Source organism: Diceros bicornis, chromosome 8, assembly GCF_020826845.1.
Source record: "Diceros bicornis minor isolate mBicDic1 chromosome 8, mDicBic1.mat.cur, whole genome shotgun sequence".
In the NCBI taxonomy this organism is placed as follows: Eukaryota; Metazoa; Chordata; class Mammalia; order Perissodactyla; family Rhinocerotidae; genus Diceros; species Diceros bicornis.
The window spans coordinates 61,881,035-61,900,562 of NC_080747.1; the positions used below are offsets into that span (position 1 = coordinate 61,881,035).

Here is a 19,528-nt window from a genome sequence, read left to right on the forward strand (position 1 = left end):
TTTGAGGCAAGAACCACGATGCCTTCAACTTCAGCAAAATGAAATATAAATTGTAGGTAAAGAGATAAAGCAAATATGATAAAATGTGGACAATTAGTGTATCCAGTTGAAGGGTAAATAAGGTATTCAATATACTAGTTTTCAATTTTTCTACCATTATGGAAAAATTCAAAATAAAATGTTGAAGGGAAAGAGTTTACTGGATTTAGCGAAAAAAGGGAAACCTAGTCATAGTGGCCACTGGATTTCATTGGAATAACTGGGTTCAGAAGTCATAAGGCAGTAGCTTGCCGAGTGAATGGATGGTAAAGACGTGAAAGTGAATACAGACTTGTTTTCCGGAAGGCACAGCTATGAAGGAAAGAAGAGATAAGGAAGGCATTGAGGAAAAGGTTTTATTTTTTGTTGTTTTGGTTTGTCATATTTACTCATCAGTGTTTTTAGGCTGGGAGAGATTTAGCACGTTTATATTGATGGATAAGTGCAAATGGAGAGGAAGAGACTGAAGATATCAGAGTGAGTGGGGCCAGAGATTCTGCAGAGATGCTGGAGCCAAATCTCTGAGGATGCTGAGGTGGTGATGGTGGGGATGGGAATTAAAGCATGGGTAGCAAATTAAGAAGCTGCCTCCTCCATTGAACTATGAAGGAAAGAGGCATAGATTGTGAAAAATGGTGGGTCTTAGGGGCAGGATATGAGACGATAAGAGAGTACCAGGCTAATGGCTTTATTTTCTCTGGAAATTAGGAAGTGATGTTATCAGAGAGTAAGAAAGAGGTGGTGGGGTAAGGGACTTGAGAATGGTGTAATTTTGAAATAAGTATTGTGGGAAATTGGAGAGACAACTGGCTAAGATTATGAGAAAGATTCCTCAGCAGCATCAAGGACCCAGCTAAGGTGGGAGATTATAACTTGGAAGTGGCAAATTGGTGAAAAATCCACATTTGCGTATTTTCTCTAGCAGAAGCTTCCAGCATCCCAGTACAAAAATGGAGAAGGCAGTCAGCCTAATAAGGATTGGGGTTTTCAAGTAAAAATGCAACAGAAAAATAAGAGAAAAAGGAAGTTGAGGATATTGGCAAGTGATTGGCTGGAATAATGAATGATACAAAAGAAAATAAAGATAGGAAGAGATTGGTAATTTAGGAGAAAATGGCAGAATCTAGAGCAGTTGTTCTCAACCTTTGTTGCAAATCTGGATCATCTGGGGAGCTTTAAAAAAAAACAAAATAAAACCAGTGGTGCCCAAGCCCTGTTCCAGACCTATTGAATCAGAACCTCCAGGTGTGGATCTAAGCCATTTAAATGTTTAAAATCTCAAAAAGTGATTTTGACATGGGCCGATAGTTGAAAGCACTACCCTCACGAGGCAGAAAAATAGGTGTTGCAGGAATAAGAGAGTGAGAGTGCTAGAAGACAGGAGGCTGGATTTCAGAAGTCCAACAGTTCTTGGTAGTAAGACCCAGGATAGGGAAGTGGGTGGCTAGAGAAAAGGTCAAAATGATAAGAACTATAAAGGTCAAGAAGCTGCGAGTCTAAGATCTTAGGTGGGTCACCCATGAGGACAAGGATATTATCAGATGATCATGTACCTAACGAGGGAAAGACAACCCGTGAGCTAAGTGCCAGTGCCTGTGATGAGTATGAGGAATACAGCATAAGCAAGGAGGTGAGGAAGTGGGCAGGGGAGATGGGTATAGTAGGGTAGAGGTGACGATGGCATCTTAGGATGGCATGAGCATCCTCAGAAGCAGAAGCTTTTACAAAATAAGGCTGCTAAAACAAAGGTTTTTAAGCAGACCAGCAAAACAACAGACCTGTAATAGAGAATAAACTCTGGATGCATACTTTTAGATGACAGAGAAGATAGGGAACGCAGTCAGGACTGTGCATTTGCCTGATTGCCAGGAAATCCATTCTCTGTCCTTCCCCTATTTTGCTGTGTGTTGTAGAGAACTACTTTTCCCAGGCTCTCTTCCCAACTTGTTTCCTGGTAGGTTCACAACAGGAGGTGCTGGGAAAAGACCAGAAGGCAGGAGGAGGTGAGATGCTAAGGTATTGCTCCCTCTCACCTCAGATGGGCTTTTGGCAGTTCTGGTGGCTTCAGCTCCCTCTAGGCAGCCCTCTCTGTGGTTCTAGCTCCTGCTTCTATGCCCTTAGAACAGTTCCCTTTCTCATGGTCCTTCTAGCCCAAAGGCTGGTAGCAGCTTCCTGCAGTTGCTAATCTCTGGGTCGTCTCATCCATCCCCTGTGCGGCTTCTCAGCTATTTCAACACCTGTGTTACTAATTCCCTGTATTAACTTCTGCCTACTTATTCTACCTGTGTCTGTTTTCCTGACTGCTATCTCTTGATTGAAATAATTTCAGTCAGAGGTGATGGGGGCCTGAAATAGGACAGTAGGAATGGGAAAAGAGAAGGAAAAATGGATTCAAGAGACATTTCTGAGAATAGAAAGAGCAGGACTTAGTCCCTGACTGGATGTGGCGGTGGGTAAGGAAAAAGAAGTCAAAATGATACAAATTCTGGCTTAGAGTGGACCGAGGAAAAGAAGGCATTAGGGAGACATGGAATGTGGTGAAGTGCCTCAACATGGAAACAATTTTTAAACCAAAAAAGTAATGTAAACATACACTAAAAAATAGATATGCTATTTTTAAAAGACTAAACAATTGCTTCCTCAAAAAGTAGAACTATAACCAACATAGTAAACATTCATGACCAAGGTCTGTGCCCTGCACAGTTAAAACCAAAACATCTTTAAAAACAACAACTTGGGGGGCCAGCCCAGTGGTACAGCAGTTAACTGTGCACGCTCTGCTTTGGTGGCCGGGGGTTTTGCAGGTTCGGATCCTGGGCGCGCGCCGACGCATCACTTATCAAGCCATGCTGTGGTGGCCTCCCACATAAAGTGGAGGAAGATGGGCATGGATCTTAGCGCAGGGCCAATCTTCCTCAGGAAAAAGAGGAGGATTGGCATCGGATGTTAGCTCAGGGCTGGTTTTCCTGACAAAAACAAAAAAACCCCAGCAACTTGAATGAATATTATGAGACTGCTTAATTCTAATTTTTTTCCCATCTTGTTTTATAGAGAACACATACCTCCATTGGATGTGATGCCACTACTTGATAAAAGATCTTCATTATTTGATTCACAAGCCTTTTGTTCCATATTAAATATTGCTACCTGTTCTTAGAGATCTTGCAATATGAATGCTTCCCTGTTTGGTTCTTTAAGTTCTTATCTATAAAAGACAGAGATTGAATCTTTACTAATAAGGTATTATGTGAAAAAAATTCATAGAAGAGGAACTGACTTTGTTCATATCTGAAATTCAGTAATAATTTTTCACCAAGAAAATATTTATACAGAAATATTTTATTACATAGAATTAAGTGATTAATAAGTAAAAATTATTGATTTTAATGGCCACGTAGCTTATTAAAGACACCTTGAAATCAAAAACTAATACTCTAATTATTATGATAATTGGTACTCTGATTTGGGGCACAGTTTTTTCTCTTCTTAAGTCTCTCATAAAGTTACATTGTCAAATAACGGAAGAAAATATCTCCTTAGTAAAAAGTCACGAATTAGTAAAAAAATCACAAATCAGTAATTTGGAAATCATATACAAAAGTTGAAAAACTTCTTTGATATCAAAAAGTGCTCATAATTTTAGATTAGGCCAAGAAGGGACTTCTGGGTTTGGAGAACAATGGTGGTGGCCTAATTCCAAACGTCCCCCTCATCCTCTGAAAACAACCGTAAAATCAACAAGGATAACAAATAAATAAAACCACATGGGCTCCACACCTTCAGCATCACTAGAAGACAGAAAGGAGTGCAACCTTCAAATTATTTGTAAGCAGGGAGAAAATTTTTTTCGAAAAGAGCTGCCACAGTCTACCTGCCAGCATTGCAGGCCAGTGTGTATGGAGAATGGGAGAGAAGAGTCTGAAAAGGAGCAGAGGAGAGCAGAGGGCTGAGAGGAAGTACACACAAACTCACCCCCAGAAAGTGAACAACAAACGCCAGGACACTAAGCACAGGTCGGAACTTGACAGTCCATAGCCAGTAAGGGCTTGAAAGTGTGCGGGGACCAGAAGTAGCAGCCTAGGAGAAGCAGTGTTTCTGGAGGAGAGTCAGATACATGAGAGAAGAGGTGGTCTCCCCTGGATACATGGCAGTAAAGGGAAAGGAGGAAAAGAGAGGGGAAAATTCTAGGACCAGCAGAAACAAAATGAGGCAACATATGCCAACCCTCCTCCTCCCCCTCCCACTGCAACACCACCACCATCCATAACAGAAACTCCCTGAAAGAGGGCACTCTCAAACTAGGAATCTTGCCCACCAAATAAACAGGAATAGGTAAAAGCAGACCACATCCATAGAAAACTACTATAAAATGTGGAAACGGTGAAAAAAATCTTTTCTGCTGACGAAAAGTACCCCCCTCGCCCACCCCACAGACAAACATGAAGTCAAGGAAACTGTAACACAACACTGCAAACTGAACTAAATAATCTCCAGTGAGCATCTGGGGATATGAAAAATCACCCTTGAATCAGAAATGTAAAACCAAAGGACGGAAGCGGACAAGAAACAAATAAAACAAGCAAACAAACAGGAAGAAATGAAACGAGAGTTGACTGAAGTTAGGAAAGAAAGAGAAGAAAAAGACAAAATTATATCAGAAATGAAGAGCAAATTACAAAGTACACAAGGGAGGAGAGATTGTAATGAAAACTTAATAAAGGCACTGAAGAAAATCAGGACAACAACCAAGAGAATAAAAACAGGTAAAGATAAAGGGTTGGAGAGGAAGTGAATGAAATGGAAGACAGGCAAAGGAGGTTGAACATAACTGGCGTCCCTGAAGAAAAAAATCAAAACAATGAAACAGAACTATTATTTAAAACTATAATCCAAGAAAGTTTCCTACAAATAAAAAAAGACCTGAATCTACACATTTTTCATACCAGGGAAAATTGACTAAGAATGATCAACTCTGAAACATATCCTAATAAACCAATATTAAGACTTTAAATATTATGAAAAAATCCTCAGGGCCTTAGGCAAAAAAGATGAAATAATTTACAAAGGCAAGCGATTAGAATGGCATCAGATTATTCAAAAACAACATATGAAGCAAAGCAACAGTAGAGGAGTGTCTTCAAGAAATATAAGGAAAGAAAGTACAAACCAAGGATTGTATATCCAACCAAGATCTCCTTCAAAAGATTCAAAGCCATATAAAAGCAGTTCTGAATGTGCCAGAACACTGTATACATGGGTCCCTTCTGAAGAATCTACTAGGGGGTGAAGCTTCATCCACCCAAAATGTGGCAAAGTGTTAACAACTGGTGAAAATCCTTTGTTTTCTTCTGTAGGTTTTAAATTTTTCATTTTTGGAAACAAAGGTAAAGATGAACATTACAAAAAAAAGATGACTCGGTAAACTTTGCAAAAGGACTGATGGTGAAGATCTAAATATTCAATTGTAGAGTTGAGACTAAAACACAGGTGGGGTAATGGCATTAAAGAACAATATATAAATATTTATTATATGTGTGACAAAGAACAGATGTAACTAAAAATGGGAAGAGAAGAGAGGAAAAAGGGGAAAGTAGATGATGGTCATTGGTTGTCAAAGGATACCATTTAAAGCAGAAAAAAAACAAAAGGTTAAGTAAGAGAAAAAGGGGTTTATAGGTGCACTATAAAAACTATTAATGCAAAGGTAACCACCAGAACAAAAATACAAACTTTCTCAAGTGGCAAAAGAATTTTAAAAAGAAAAAGTAAAGAAGAAACACCAAATAAACACAGTAAATACAATATCATACATACAGTAATTATAACACAAGACAATAATGTAATAATACGAAAGAGTTTAGACCAAACATAACAGTAATGTCAATAAACGTGAAGGGATTTAACTTGCCTATTCAAAGAAAAGGATTTTCAAATTGGCTCTTTAAAAAATTCAACTGTATGCTGTATACAAGGGGACACTTAAACGGCACTGACTCAAAAAGACTACAAATAGGGGCCGGCCCAGTAGTGGTTAAGTTCGTGCGCTCTGCTTCGGTGGCCTGGGGTTCATGGATTTGGATCCCAGGTGTGGACCTACGCACCACTTATCAAGCCATGCTGTGGCGGCATCCCATATAAAGTAGAGGAAGATGGGCATGGATGTTAGCCCAGGGTCAGTGTTTCTCAGCAAAAAGAGGATTGGCAATGGATATTAGCTCAGGGCTAATCTTCCTCACACACACACAAAAAAATAAGGACTACAAATAAAGTGATGGGCAAAGATTTGCCAGGCAAATGAAAACAGTAAGAAAGCACAGGTTAAAATCCTGATATCAGACCAAGAAGTCTTCAAGCCAAAGAGTATTAAATAAGACAAAGGGCACTTAAAGTGAAAAGCCACATTCCACGATAAAGATATACTACGTCTGACTCTATACACCATATAACACAGCAACCACTTAGATACAACATAAATTATAGGAAATGCAATACGAACTAGAAACACAGTAATAAGAAGAGACTTTAACAAGTCTCTCAGTATGAGATAGGTCAAGTGGACAAAAAAAAAGTAAGGATATAAAAGATTTAGATGAAATAATCACTAAGGTAGACTTTTTGGATATCTATTGAACACCACACTTTAATACTAGAGAATATACCTTCCCCTCAAGTGCAAATGGAACATTCACAAAAGCCAATCATATTCTAGGGCACAGATAAAAGATCAGTAGGTTTGATAAAGCAGAAATGTTACAAACAACATCCTCTGGTCACAATGTAATAAAACTAGAAACTTAAAGTGAAACCCGAAAACAAAAAGGCCTTTCCACCTGGAAATTAAAACGCCTTCTATTAAATAACTCTTGTGTGATAAGGGAAATATAAACAGAAATTAAAGAATTTCTGAAAAATAATGATAATGAAAACACTACACATCAGAATCTGAGATACAGTAAAGCAATGAAAAGAGGAAAATTCCTAGCCTTAAGCACTTATTTCAATAAAAAATGAAAGAATGAAAATAAGTGAATTAAAATTTTAACATAAAAAGGTAGGGGGAAAAAAGTAAAACAAAAGAAAGCACATGGTAGGAAATAATAAAGATAAAAGCAGAAATTAACGAGGCAGAAAACAGAAAAACAATAGATCAAATTAATGAATCAGAATTCTAATTCTTTAAAAAAAAACACAACAGATACAGGCAAGGATCATCAAAGTGATGGAAAGAGATCACAGATAAATACTGCTTACCATTTTATAATAATTCATGATTGTAAGCATAGTGTTAAAAATTTTTTTAAAAAACCTGTGATCTAAAGAGAATTTTTATTGTCACTCACAGTTTCTCCCTTTTGATTACTGAGGTACCACCTGTCAAAACTATAACTAGATAAATTCTACCTTAATATGTTTCGTGCTATCATTTTTAGGAAATAAGTAGTAGATAGGAAGACGTTCCATAAAGAATTATAACAAATAGAATGTTAGTCAAGATTGCTAGGCAATTTAAGTGTTCTAAACCGAAGAGACTGCTATTTGGAAAAGAAAAAAATACCCTCATTTAAACAAGTTTTATCACGAATGTTTGCTGTATAATTTAACTCACACACTGAAATGATGCATTTGGAGATTCTTCAGGAAAAGGAAAGACCCTAAGAAAATTCAAATTACTGAGTAATGTTACCATCACAAATTACAGATAGATCGAAAGCATGAAGGAATGAGCAGGACAGAATCATAGCTAGTGTTGGGAAATCATACACTAATCCACAAAAACTTGGTATCAAGCAGGAAACAGAACCTACGAGCAAGGTAAGCAGAACTGGAACTAGAAGTTGGAGAAGAGAGAAAAGAAGAAAGGAGAAGGTTTGACTTTAGAACATTGTGATATAGAAACCACGTTTGTTTACTGTGGCATAAGATGATGAATGTAATAAACTCAATAATTGAATGTCCACTGATTGGTAGTAGGCCACTGAAGAGCGGCAGTCCTTCAGAGGGAAATTTTTTTCTTAGAAAATTAATAGTTTAAAGAAGACAGCATAGGTTTATTTACTTAAATAAGAATTTTAAAACAATCATTTATTTGTAAAAAAGATGCTTAGTACTTCTATTTGCCAATGCTGCTAGTTATTTTACCTTAGAGTAATGAAATCTGTCTTTAAAAAATATTTGTAATTCAGATTTTCACTATTTTAGATTGACTGCATCCTCAATTTGGTCAAATCATTCAATGTTTATCTACTTTCATGACTCTATAAAAATTGAAACATTATTCCTATTTTCAGGCATAAAGCTTATTCAATTATTAAGGATTTCTGGAAAAAGGAAGGTTTTTTTGCCTCAGTAAGTCTTAGAATTGTTAAAACACTGCACTTTGTTGATTTGGAAATCATAACATGAACTTATGGGTCTGATTTAAATCTCTGCGTAAAGTACAAAGATGAGATCCTGGCCTCTTAGGGCATGCCCAAGATTTATGATGAACAATTCTGCCTAATTTAAAGTTATGAACAGGTTTACATTAAAAGGAGCCTTCAATTTCTGACAAGAAATAGCTAGGTGAAGATTCTACTCTCGTTGGTTGATTGGAGGGTTGCAGAAAAGGCCTTAGAAACCACAGACCACAAAAAAAGGACTTTTAGAGGAAAATAGTTTATAGGCTTTAGTGTTTGTTATACAGTTCAGCTAAAGGACTTAAAAGTATCTCCTGGGTTTTTATCCCTTCTCCTTGGATTCCAAAAGGCCATGAAGGCTGTGCACCTATACTTCCCCTAATGTGAACAGTCCTCACCTTGCTTTCTTTCCTTAAGGCTACTGAAGGTGGACCCCTCTTGTGACTGCGATAGAATGTGACTGTCTCCATAGTAAGTTATTTAGAATCTATGCTCTATTTTACTTTTCCGTTTTTTTGGATTATAGCAAATGTGGCATGGTTCCGGGGCCAAACTCGGTCTCTGAGGCTTGCTGATTTAGCAGAAATGGTGTCTTGATAAGTAGAAAAGATGGCATGATGTGGGACCCTGAAACTACAGCGGTAGCTTCCTGATTTTGCACACAAGGTTTCCTGATTGGAGCACAATGATGCAGTTCGGGAACCAGTAACTGTAGCGAATTTAGCAGCTCAGACTGAGGCAGTCCTATCTTTATAGGCAGCTCCTTGGGCAGCCTGGTCCTGCAGTATAGACTTGAGAATAGTTTCTGGAATCTCATCCTACAGATTTTTATTCAATCATCTTAATAACTCTGTAAGCCATCTGACATGCTTTAATAAATCGTTTTACTCAAATTGTCTAGGGTGGAATCTATTCTCTGCATCAGAATATTGACTAATACAAAATCCCTAAGAGAACATACAGAAAACATAAAAGGATAATTTTTAAAGGCTATTTTCTAAAGTAAATCAAGTAATTGAGTTGAATAATAATTGACCCTGATAATAGGTCTCCCATTGTGATTTGTCTCTTTTTCACTCCCATGTATTTTCTGCTTCCTTCTCTCTATTCCTCATCTGCTGCCTTGCCATTCTGAGGAAAGGTAAGAGTAGACTGTACATTCAGCTATAACATCTGCAAGGAAATGTTCTTTTGAAATGCAATGTCCTATTTCTAATTTGCATTGTTTGATTCCTCCTCAAAATGGTCTGACTCAATAAGTCAGACAGAGAAAGACAAATACCATATGATCTCTCTTATATGTGGAATCTAAAAACAAAACAAAACAACAACCCAAGCTTATAGATACAGAGAACAGATTGGTAGTTACAAGAGGCCAGGGACGGGAAGCTGGAGAAATAGGTGAACTGTTTTGTTTTGTTTTTTAGTTTAAATAAATTGAATAAATTTTTTTTTGTGTGTGAGGAAGATTGGCCCTGAGCTAACATCTGCCAATCCTCCTCTTTTTGCTGAGGAAGACTGGCCGTGGGCTAACATCCATGCCCATCTTCCTCCACATTACATGGGGCACCGCCACAGCATGGCTTGCCAAGCAGTGCATCGGTGCGCGCCCGGGATCCGAACCGGCGGACCCCAGGCTGCCGCAGCGGAGTGTGCGCACTTAACAGCTTGCGCAACCGGGTCAGCCCCTGAGTAAAATTTTTTTTAATGCAATTTTTCAAAAGAAAGAAAAGGGAATGAAGACAAAAAGGAAGTTTAGCAGTAAGGATTTTTTTTAAAGTACAAGAAAAAAGTACGACAATGTACACTTGAGGATAAAGTGGAAAATGAGTTTGATTCGAATTAAGATCATACGTGGGCCAGCCCCAGTGGCCTAGTGGTTAAGTTCAGCATGCTCCACTTTGGCGGCCTGGGCCCAGTTCCTGGGTGCAGACCTACACCACTCGTCTGTCAGTGGCCATGCTGTGGTGGCAGCTCACAAACAAAAAGGAAGACTGACAGTGGATGTTAGCTCAGGGCAAATCTTCCTCAGGAAAAAAAAAAAAAAAAAGGGCAGCCCCAGCAGCCTAGTGGTTAAGTTCAGTGTGCTCTGCTTTGGCAGCTTGGGTTTGGTTCCTGAGTGTGGACCTACACCACTTGTCTGTTAGCAGCCATGCTGTGGCAGCAGCTCACATAAAAAGGAAAAAAAGAGGAAGATTGGCAATGGATATTAGCTCAGGGTGCTTCTTCTTCAGCAAAAAAAAAAAAAAAAAAAGATCACATGCTTTATTTTGGTTGAGTACAGATTACATATAATGTATGTTATATTTAGATTCCCAATTCATCAACTAATGACTAAAGCCCCTAGGATGTGAACCATCCTACCTTTCACAGAAGCCCGAGACTGGGGATTTTATAAAACTCGTCCATACTCTCCTAGAACCAATCTGCAGGTATGTTTTCCTTTGAAATTCTAAGGTACCCCAAGATTGATCCAAATACAAAATGTCTGGGCTGGTACAGTCTCAGAAACGTCATGAGAACAGTTAATGCTCAACAGCACCTTACTGCCTGAGCTACAATTAACTGCTTATTAACCTCACACCACTCTTAGCGTCTGCTTTCTCAATCACATTCTTTCTCTCTAGATGTTGTCATTGACTGTTAGGGTTCAAATCTTAGCTATGTGATCTACTAGCTATGTGACCTTGAGAGCAATATTTAACCTATATAAGACTAAAAGATGCAGATAAAGAGTACACACCTCAAAAGAATAAGAGTTAATTGAGATAACTCATGTTAACTTATTATACAGTACCTGCCTCAATCTACATGTATATCGTGCTACATAGTAGGATAGTAAAACATGAATTACAATACTGTCTTTATATTTAAGCAGTGTATACTACCTCACTTCCCCATAATGGCTGTATCTTTCTATTTATCTAGAAAGAAGATATAAGTTTCATATAGTCCGCTAACAGGAAAGAAAGTGGGTTTAAATTGCATTAAGTAAACACAGGGACTATTATAATGTAATACAAAATTAAGCCATTTAAGGTCATACTTCACCAGTACAGAATACTGTCTTGTAGGGAGGCAGTAGGGAAGAAGCACAGAACTTAGAATCAGGAAACTTAATTCTGTCACTGGTAACCTGTGAGAACATGGGCGAATCTTTTCATATTTCTGAGCCTCAATTTCCACCATTACTAAATGAGATTACAGTTGGGTTTTCCAATCTTTTTTTAAGCAGTGGAAGCCTTTCTTTAAATCTTCAGAGCCCCAACTACACACCCTGCTCTCTGCCCCAGAGACACCTTTATAGAATGCAGAAGGCTCCACTGGGTAGAGTTTGAAAACTATAGAGATAAAGCCCTTGTAGCTTTACTATCTTAGATATTCCAGCCTAGGCATTCATCAAGTTCGAGCCTTCGAGTTCTAAAATAAATTAGATACAGATATAGATATAATAAATAGTATATCAGTTGTGTACGTTCACAATTTTTAAATATAACCCAAAGTAAAACAAAAGATACCTTAGTATCTGGATATTCTTTTCACTTATCCTATTAACACCTGAAAAAAATAAAATGTTTTAAAATCTGCTCATTAATATATAATACTCTATTATCTAACATGTATTATTTTCAAAAAGTTCAATTCACAAGTTCATTTTCATCACTTAAGATCTTGACAATACCAAACACACACACAAACAACAACAAAAACCTTTAAATTCTTTTTCCTTTGGGCTTGTATAGGAAAGTATATTTTTAATTAACAGCCTATGGCAATTATCTAGGCTATGTTTGTACAACAGAACTTGTTCAATTATATGCAGCCTGTTACTCCAATGCTAATTTTGTTGCTACAGGTCTTATTGGCATTACGGAGATACACAGCAAGTAAACCTACCGGCACATGACCCCCGTATCTACATTCCCAGGCTTGGCCTTTCTCTAGGTGCAGTCCAAACTGACTTAAACAGACCAGCTGAATGTCTTCTGACCCTTTAAACTGCTTTTCACTGCTTAGGGATGCTTTGACCAGGCAACAGCTCTTGTGCTTCATTAGAAAAATTACTGGGTAGAGGAAATTCTGTGAGTCAGAAATAGATCTATCAATTTTAAGCAGTGGAACTGAGATGATAAACAACTACGAGTTTTGGAATATCTCAGTGGAATCTAAGTGAGCAGTTGTCACTTTGGAAAAATGAATGACATTATTCTATGTGCACAATTAGGACTAATGAGCAGAAGTAAAGGGAGGTTCTAGTTCAGGGTGGAGGTGGACTTTCTAAAATCTAGAGCACCTAGAATGTATACACGGTGGACTTCCTTGTGAGGTGTTCACACTGAGGGTGGATGAGCATTTGTTGGGTTACAACTGTCACTGCCTATTCTCTCTTGGGCACAGTGTTGGACTAGAAGATTTCTAAAATATTCTCCAACTTAGACATTCTATGATTTCCTATGGAAAATATTCAGCAAAAAAAGACCAAAAATATGATAAGCCAAGTGGCTCATTGGTTAAGTTCACGTGTTCCACTTCAGCAGCCTGGGGTGTGCTGCTTTGGATCCTGGGTGTGGACCTACTCACCTCTCATCAAGCCATTTTGAGGTGGCGTCTCACACAGAAGAACTAGAAGGACCTACAACTAGGATATACTACTATGTCCTGGGAGCTTCGGGGAGAAAAAAGAAAAAGAAGATTGGCAACAGATGTTAGCTCAGGGCCAAACTTCCTCAAAAAAAAAAAAATATGATGACTTCGCATAGGTGATTTCAGTCAACAGCAAAGCCAGATGGGAACAATTCCACTGCTTCTAGCTAGTTGCATGCTATTTTGTTAAAAAAAACTTTGGCTCTAAGAGCCAGCCCAGTGGCATAGTGGTTAAGTTTGCACACTCTGCTTCAGGGGCCCGGAGTTCACAGGTTGGGATCCTGGGCACGGACTGACAGACTGCTCATCCCACGTACAAAGCAGAGGAAGATTGGCACAGATGTTAGCTCAGGGACAATCTTCCTCAAGCAAAAAGATTGGCAACAGATGTTAGCTCAGGGCATATCTCCCTCACCAAAAAAAAAAGAACAAGGCAGGAAGGAGCCAGACAAATAAATTCCCTTTAAAAAAAAGTTGGCTCTACGAGTATCTGTTCCTTTATCACCTCTGCATATATGTTTACAGTCATCTTAAATTCATCTTATCCTGAATCTGGTCTCTTCACATTTCTACCTAATCTGCTTTCTAGGGTGTTCTCAGATAATGACACCATAAACTCAACTTCCCAAGCTAGACATTTCATTGGCTTCATCTATTCAAACTCCACATCCACTTAGTCACCACATTCTGTTGAGTCTATCTCTGTAATATCTTTTAACTCGGTGAAGAAGACTTAAGTGTAGTCATAAGTCATAAGGAAGCAATCCTTGAATATACAATTTAATTTTAGCCTCATTATTCTGTCATGCTTAATCAACTCTTGCCAGACCTACTACAAAATACCTCAAAATGATCTTCTAGCTTCGGTTTCTTATAATCTTTAAGAGTTTCCTTTAAAACCAGAGCCATTTTGCCATATCTTGCTCAAAGACTAAGGTTTGAACTGAGACTGGTACTCAAGACCCTTTATGATCTGACTGATCACCCTCCCAGCTTCATCTCCTTCATCTTCACGCCCCTGACACATACTGTGCTCCAATCGAAGTCTACTTGCTGTGTCCTGAGCGTGCCCTGCTCTTTTAGGGCTCTGCTTTTATTTATACTCTTCTTTTTGTTCCTCTTTTCCTTTCTAGCAAAAACCTCTCCAGCTCAGTGTTTAGGGATATGGAGAAAGAGGTTCAAGACTATATTACCGGGGGCCGACCCCATGGCGTAGCAGTTAAGTGCATGCACTCCGCTGCTGGTGGCCCAGGGTTCAAATCCCGAGTGCGCACTCAGGCACCACTTGTCAGGCCATGCTGTGGGGGCATCCCACATAAAGCAGAGGAAGATGGGCACGGATGTTAGCTCAGAGCTGGTCTTCCTCAGCAAAAAGAGGAGGATTGGCACGGATGTTAGGTCAGGACTGATCTCCCTCACAAAAAAAAAAAAAAAAGACTATATTACGGGGTGGGGGGGGCTGGCCCTGTGGCAAAATGGTTAAGTGCGCATGCTCTGCTGCTGGCGGCCCGGGTTCGGATCCTGGGCGTGCACCAACGCACCGCTTGTCAGGCCATGCTGTGGAGGCGTCCCATATAAAGTGGAGGAAGATGGGCACAGATGTTAGTCCAGGGCCAGTCTTCCTCAGCAAAAAGAGGAGAACTGGCAATGGATGTTAGCTCAGAGCTGATCTTCCTCACCAAAAAAAAATACTATATTACCGGTGGCAATGTACACTGAGGCAGTCTTTAAAATCAATGTTCTAATAATGAGAAAGAAAACTGCCCAACGCCTGTGAAAAAAATAATTTAATGTAGGAGACTGAATTTGGAGGACACGCTCCCCTTACTCTTCTCACATTAAAAGTAGTAAGCTTCAATTAAGTCATTCATGCATATAAAGCACTTAACACAGGGCCTGGCACATAGTAAGCATTCGATAATTATTAATTCCTGTTGTTGGCATCTTGATAGCTTAAAATGTATTGCTGCTATGAATAGTACTTCTATAAATACTAGAGTTTCTACCCTCGTGGATCTCATATTCTAATGAAGAAAGAGAGACACTAAAGAAACAAATCAAAAGCATAATTTTAGGGAGTGGTTAAGTGCAATGATGAGAATAACACAGGGTAGTAGTATATGGAGAGACGGAGTTGAGGCTACTTAGGGTAGGTCAGGGAAGGACTTTCTGAGGAGGTGATATTTGAGCTGAATGACAAAAAGGAGTCAGTCCCGCAGAGGACTGAGATGAGAAGGGCTCAGTGTTCACTGACTGGTGAGGAAGAAGGCTAGTGAAGCTGCATGTAGTCAAGGGATGATGAAAGGCCTACTTATGGACAGCCAACTGTGTACTGTGCCCAAAGGAATGCTGTGCTCATTATTAATTCCTTTCCTAAATGAACCTGAGAAGTTGTTGGTGAGGTGGGCAGGGGCGTGGAACTCATGGGGCCTTGAAAAGGCCATACTAAGGACTTTGGGGTTTATTCAAATTGCAATGGAAAGCCATTGAAGGATTTTAATTAGGGGCATATAATCCTCCAGCAGCTAGGTAGAAAACACACTGAGTAGAAGCAGAGGCCAGTTATGAGGCCACTGGAGTAGCCCAGCAGAGAGACTAAAACCTAACTCTAAAGTAGACCAGTGACCAAAAATGGATGGGTGCTGGGGTTGGGAATTGGGGATTGACTGCAAATGGGTAGGAGGGATCTTTTTTGAGTGATGAAATGTTCTTAAACTGAATTGTGGTGATGATTGAACAATTCTGTAAATTTACTAAAAACCATTGGATTTTACACTTAAAATTGGTGAATTTTATGGTAAGTAAATTACACCTCAAAAAAGCAGTTCAAAACAAAAGTGAGAGCCGGCCCGGTGGTGCAGCAGTTAAGTTCACACGTTCAGCTTTGGCGGCCCGGGTTTCACAGGTTCGGATCTTGGGCGTGGACCTACTCACCACTCATCAAGCCATGCTGAGGCAGTGTCCCACATGGGAGAACTAGAAGGACCTACAACTAGGATACACAACTATGTACTGGGGGCTTTGGGGAGAAAAAAGAAAAAAAAAGAGAAAGATTGGCAATAGATGTTAGCTGACAGCCAATTTCCTGCCCCCCCCCAAAAAAGATCTATCAAAAAGAAAATGGATTGGCTACTCTTTTATGTATATTTTCACGATGTTTTGTGGGGTAAAAGCGGGGCTGCAAGTTAGCTGCCTGGGTCCCAAAAGTCAATCAATTAAACCTGAACACTGTTTTTTTTCCTGCATCCTGAAAATTCCAAAGTGCCTACGTTTCAAGATGCCTCGAGGTTGCTTTTAGCTAGATTTTAACATCCCCTCACATGGATGCACTTCTGCACTGCCTCTTGCCCCAGGCCTGGAACTCAATCCCCAGGTGTCTGCAACTCTTATTTGATATACACATGATGGATATCCAGTAACATCTTAGCTAAGGACCAAGCCTCAGTCACTTTGTACCTTTATTCTCTTAACCAGAGCAAATACATGATATATTAATAGGAATATAGATGAAAGTTTTAAAAATTGCTTTAAGTGCTAGACTACCTCTTTCCTAGGCAAGTAATTTATTTTCTCTTTTTACCAAATTCCTTGTTCAAATCTTCTCCTTAGGATTTACAGAGTTCAGGGAAATATTTAGTGGTCTCCAGTACTATACCTGTCTCTGCCCTAGCTGGAGAGCTTTAACACACTCATCAACGCAGGACTGATTCTATGTGATTTATAAGCATGACCATAGGTGCTAGTTTCCTGTAGATGCCATAACAAATTACCACAAACTTGGTGGCTTAAAATAACAGCCATTTATTCTCTCACAGTTTTGGAGGCCAGAAGTCAAACTCAGTCTCACAGGGCTGATATCAAGGTGTTGGCAGGGCTGCACCCCCTCCAGAGGCTCTAGGAAAGAATCCATTCTTTGCCTCTTCCAGCTTCTGCTGGCTGCTGGCATTACTTGACTTGTGGTCTCATCACTCCAACCTGTGCCTCTGTGGTCCTACTGCCTTCTCCTCTTCTGTCTGTACCAAATCTTCCTCTGCCCCTCTCTTATAAAGACACCTGTGTTTGCTTTTGGAGCCCACCCAGATAATCCAGGATAATCTCCCCATTTCAAGATCTATGCAAAGACCCTTTTTCCTTAGAACATGAACAGGTTCCAGGGATTAGGACTTGATATTTTTGGGTGGCCCTTATTCAGCCTACTACACCATATAATTTGGGGCCATCTAGTTTGGGAAGATGGTTCCCAAGAGGCCCTATTTAATCAATTGTGGAGTTTTAAAGTGAATGACCCTAACATTAATTAGACAACACTGAGTCCTCTTTGTAAAACACAATAGTAAGGGCTTTGCATATATCAAATAAATTGTCAATTTCTGCCCTCAATTTATTTTGGGGGTAAATAATATCCCTACAGCATAAAAACCATTTTACCCACAACACAAACAAGCAGATAACTATACAAGATTAAAAACAGTAAGTGTGGTACCGAGGTGAGAGGACCAGGCCGCCCCATCACTCCCCCACCCCCACCCCATGACTTGACACACACAGAAACAGTCCTGCCTAGTTGGGCTCTCGCATAAGTGGAAGGCCCTGAACCGCCCTTTCCTGATTCGGCTGCTGAGAGAGGAAGAAATGGTTGCTAGTCAAAAAACCTTGAGAAATAGCCGACTTCACTTCTCTTCTACTTTACCCTGACCTTAAGGTACACCAAGATGAACGAACAAAACCTGGAACAGCCCAAGTGGGGACTTGGAGCAGAGTTTTGTGGAAAAGGATGAACTTCATTGAAAACTCATTGTTTCTGATTGATGCTGCTAATGCGGCAGAGCCAGACTCCTAATGTCGCTTACAGGGAGGGCTCCAGCTGAACGGGCCCTTGCACAGGATTTAATACAATCTCATTTTGGATGAGAGGCTGATGACTGTGCAAGGCTGGACAGTCCTCTTTACTTCCATGTCATCCCCATCCCTTCTCCCTGCCCTCCGGAAGTGGGGCAGGAACAGGAGTTAGCAGTAATGTTGGGACAGGGCATTCTGCGGTTATTTCCCCCAAATCGAATACTTTGCACAGGGCCCTGTCGTCCCAGAGTTACAGCCACCGTCCCCGGAGGTCTTGCGATCCCCGAAAACAACAGCAGTCCATCTCGGTAAAGAAACAATTTACGGGGCATCTACCATGTGCAAAGCCAACACAGAGGTCCCAGAAATGAAGACGCGCTGCTCCGGGTCCTCGGGAGAACAACCCACCCCTCACCCTGGCGGGGCCGCTCCCCGCCCCTGTACCTGCGACCAACGCCTCATCCTAAGAGACCGGCCGCATGCCCGCGGGGGCGCCGGCAGGCGCGGCGGCCGCACCTGCGTCGACCGGGCGGCGGCGGGGCGACTCCTCCTCGGCGGCGGCGCGGAACGCTGCCCCGCCCCCCCCCCGGCGCCCGCTCTTCGCGGCGCCCGGGCTCAGGCCGCCCCCTCCACGCGGGCCGCGCGGGCGGCCGTTGGGCGCCTCGGCGAGGCGGGGGGAGGGGGAGGGCTGCTGGGCCGGCGCCCGGCGGGGGCTGACTCCCCGTCAACTCCGCCCCCGACCCGCCGTCGCCAGGGCAACTGAGCGCCGCGCCTGCCCAGGAGCCCTGACTAAGGAGGCTGCTTGCGCCCAGCCGGCGGTCAGATCCTGCCAGTCGTACCCGAGAAACGGCCGTGGAGTCGGGCCCCCACTTGTACTCTCTGCCACTCAAGGCCTCTCATTTTTCTACAGCCTCCTAACGGGTCTCCCCATCCTCCTTCTGCCCCCCCACCCGAACGCCCCACGCCATTCCCGCAGTTGTCCCCCAAATGCTCTTCCCAGATTCCTACTGACCGGCACAAATTCTGTCTCTACCTGCGCCGCTTCACCCTGCCTCACCCTCTGACACTTCCTCCACCCCAGCCCCTTCCCCGCCCCCGCCCTTTAAATTTCCCTTTGACCGTTTCAAGTTAACAGAACTCACATTTTGCAGCTCTGCCTCTGCTTGTGCTGATCCTCTGTCGGAAATGTTTTTCAAGGTCAGATGCGTTCTTCTCAGAATGGCTGACCCTCTTGCATCCCGAGTTGTTTCCTCCGCTGTGCTTCAGTTGCTCTCTGTCTTCATCTCCAATATAGAATTTATCAGGTTATATGATTACACACTCAAACCTCTCAGTGCTGCCCAAATTACTGCTCAAATGGAAGGAATCCAGAAAGGTGAGTGTGATGGATGCAACCTGGGGCGCTAATACTATTAGCAGTCACATTACACAGACACCCACAGCAAATAACTTTTTGTGTATAAATTATTTGGAAATATTAATAAATCCTACATTAGATAATGTAGTTATAAATTTGAATAAAAATAGTATTAGAGCCAGCCCTAATGGCCTACTGGTTAAAGTTTGGTGTGCTCTGCTTTGGCAGCCCAGGTTGGGTTCCTGGTGCAGAA

General features: G+C 41.0%; 1 protein-coding gene across 8 annotated transcripts in view; it reads right to left on the reverse strand.

Annotated features, from left to right (window-relative positions):
• The window catches only part of CCDC158 (coiled-coil domain containing 158), a 106,758-nt gene extending 88,230 nt beyond the window's left edge, over positions 1 to 18,528 (reverse strand). For 4 of the 8 annotated variants that reach the window (XM_058547299.1, XM_058547301.1, XM_058547297.1 and 1 more), the window contains exons 1-3: positions 18,363 to 18,528; positions 11,954 to 11,993; positions 3,102 to 3,244 (exon numbers count right to left, since the gene is read on the reverse strand). In XM_058547299.1, coding sequence (XP_058403282.1) covers positions 3,102 to 3,171 — 70 coding nt within the window. In that variant the 5' untranslated portion in view covers positions 3,172 to 3,244; positions 11,954 to 11,993; positions 18,363 to 18,528. The remainder of the gene's footprint in view (positions 1 to 3,101; positions 3,245 to 11,953; positions 11,994 to 18,362) is intronic. The other 4 variants (XM_058547298.1, XM_058547300.1, XM_058547295.1 and 1 more) reach the window with 3 other exon arrangements.
• Positions 18,529 to 19,528: the final 1,000 nt, after the last annotated feature.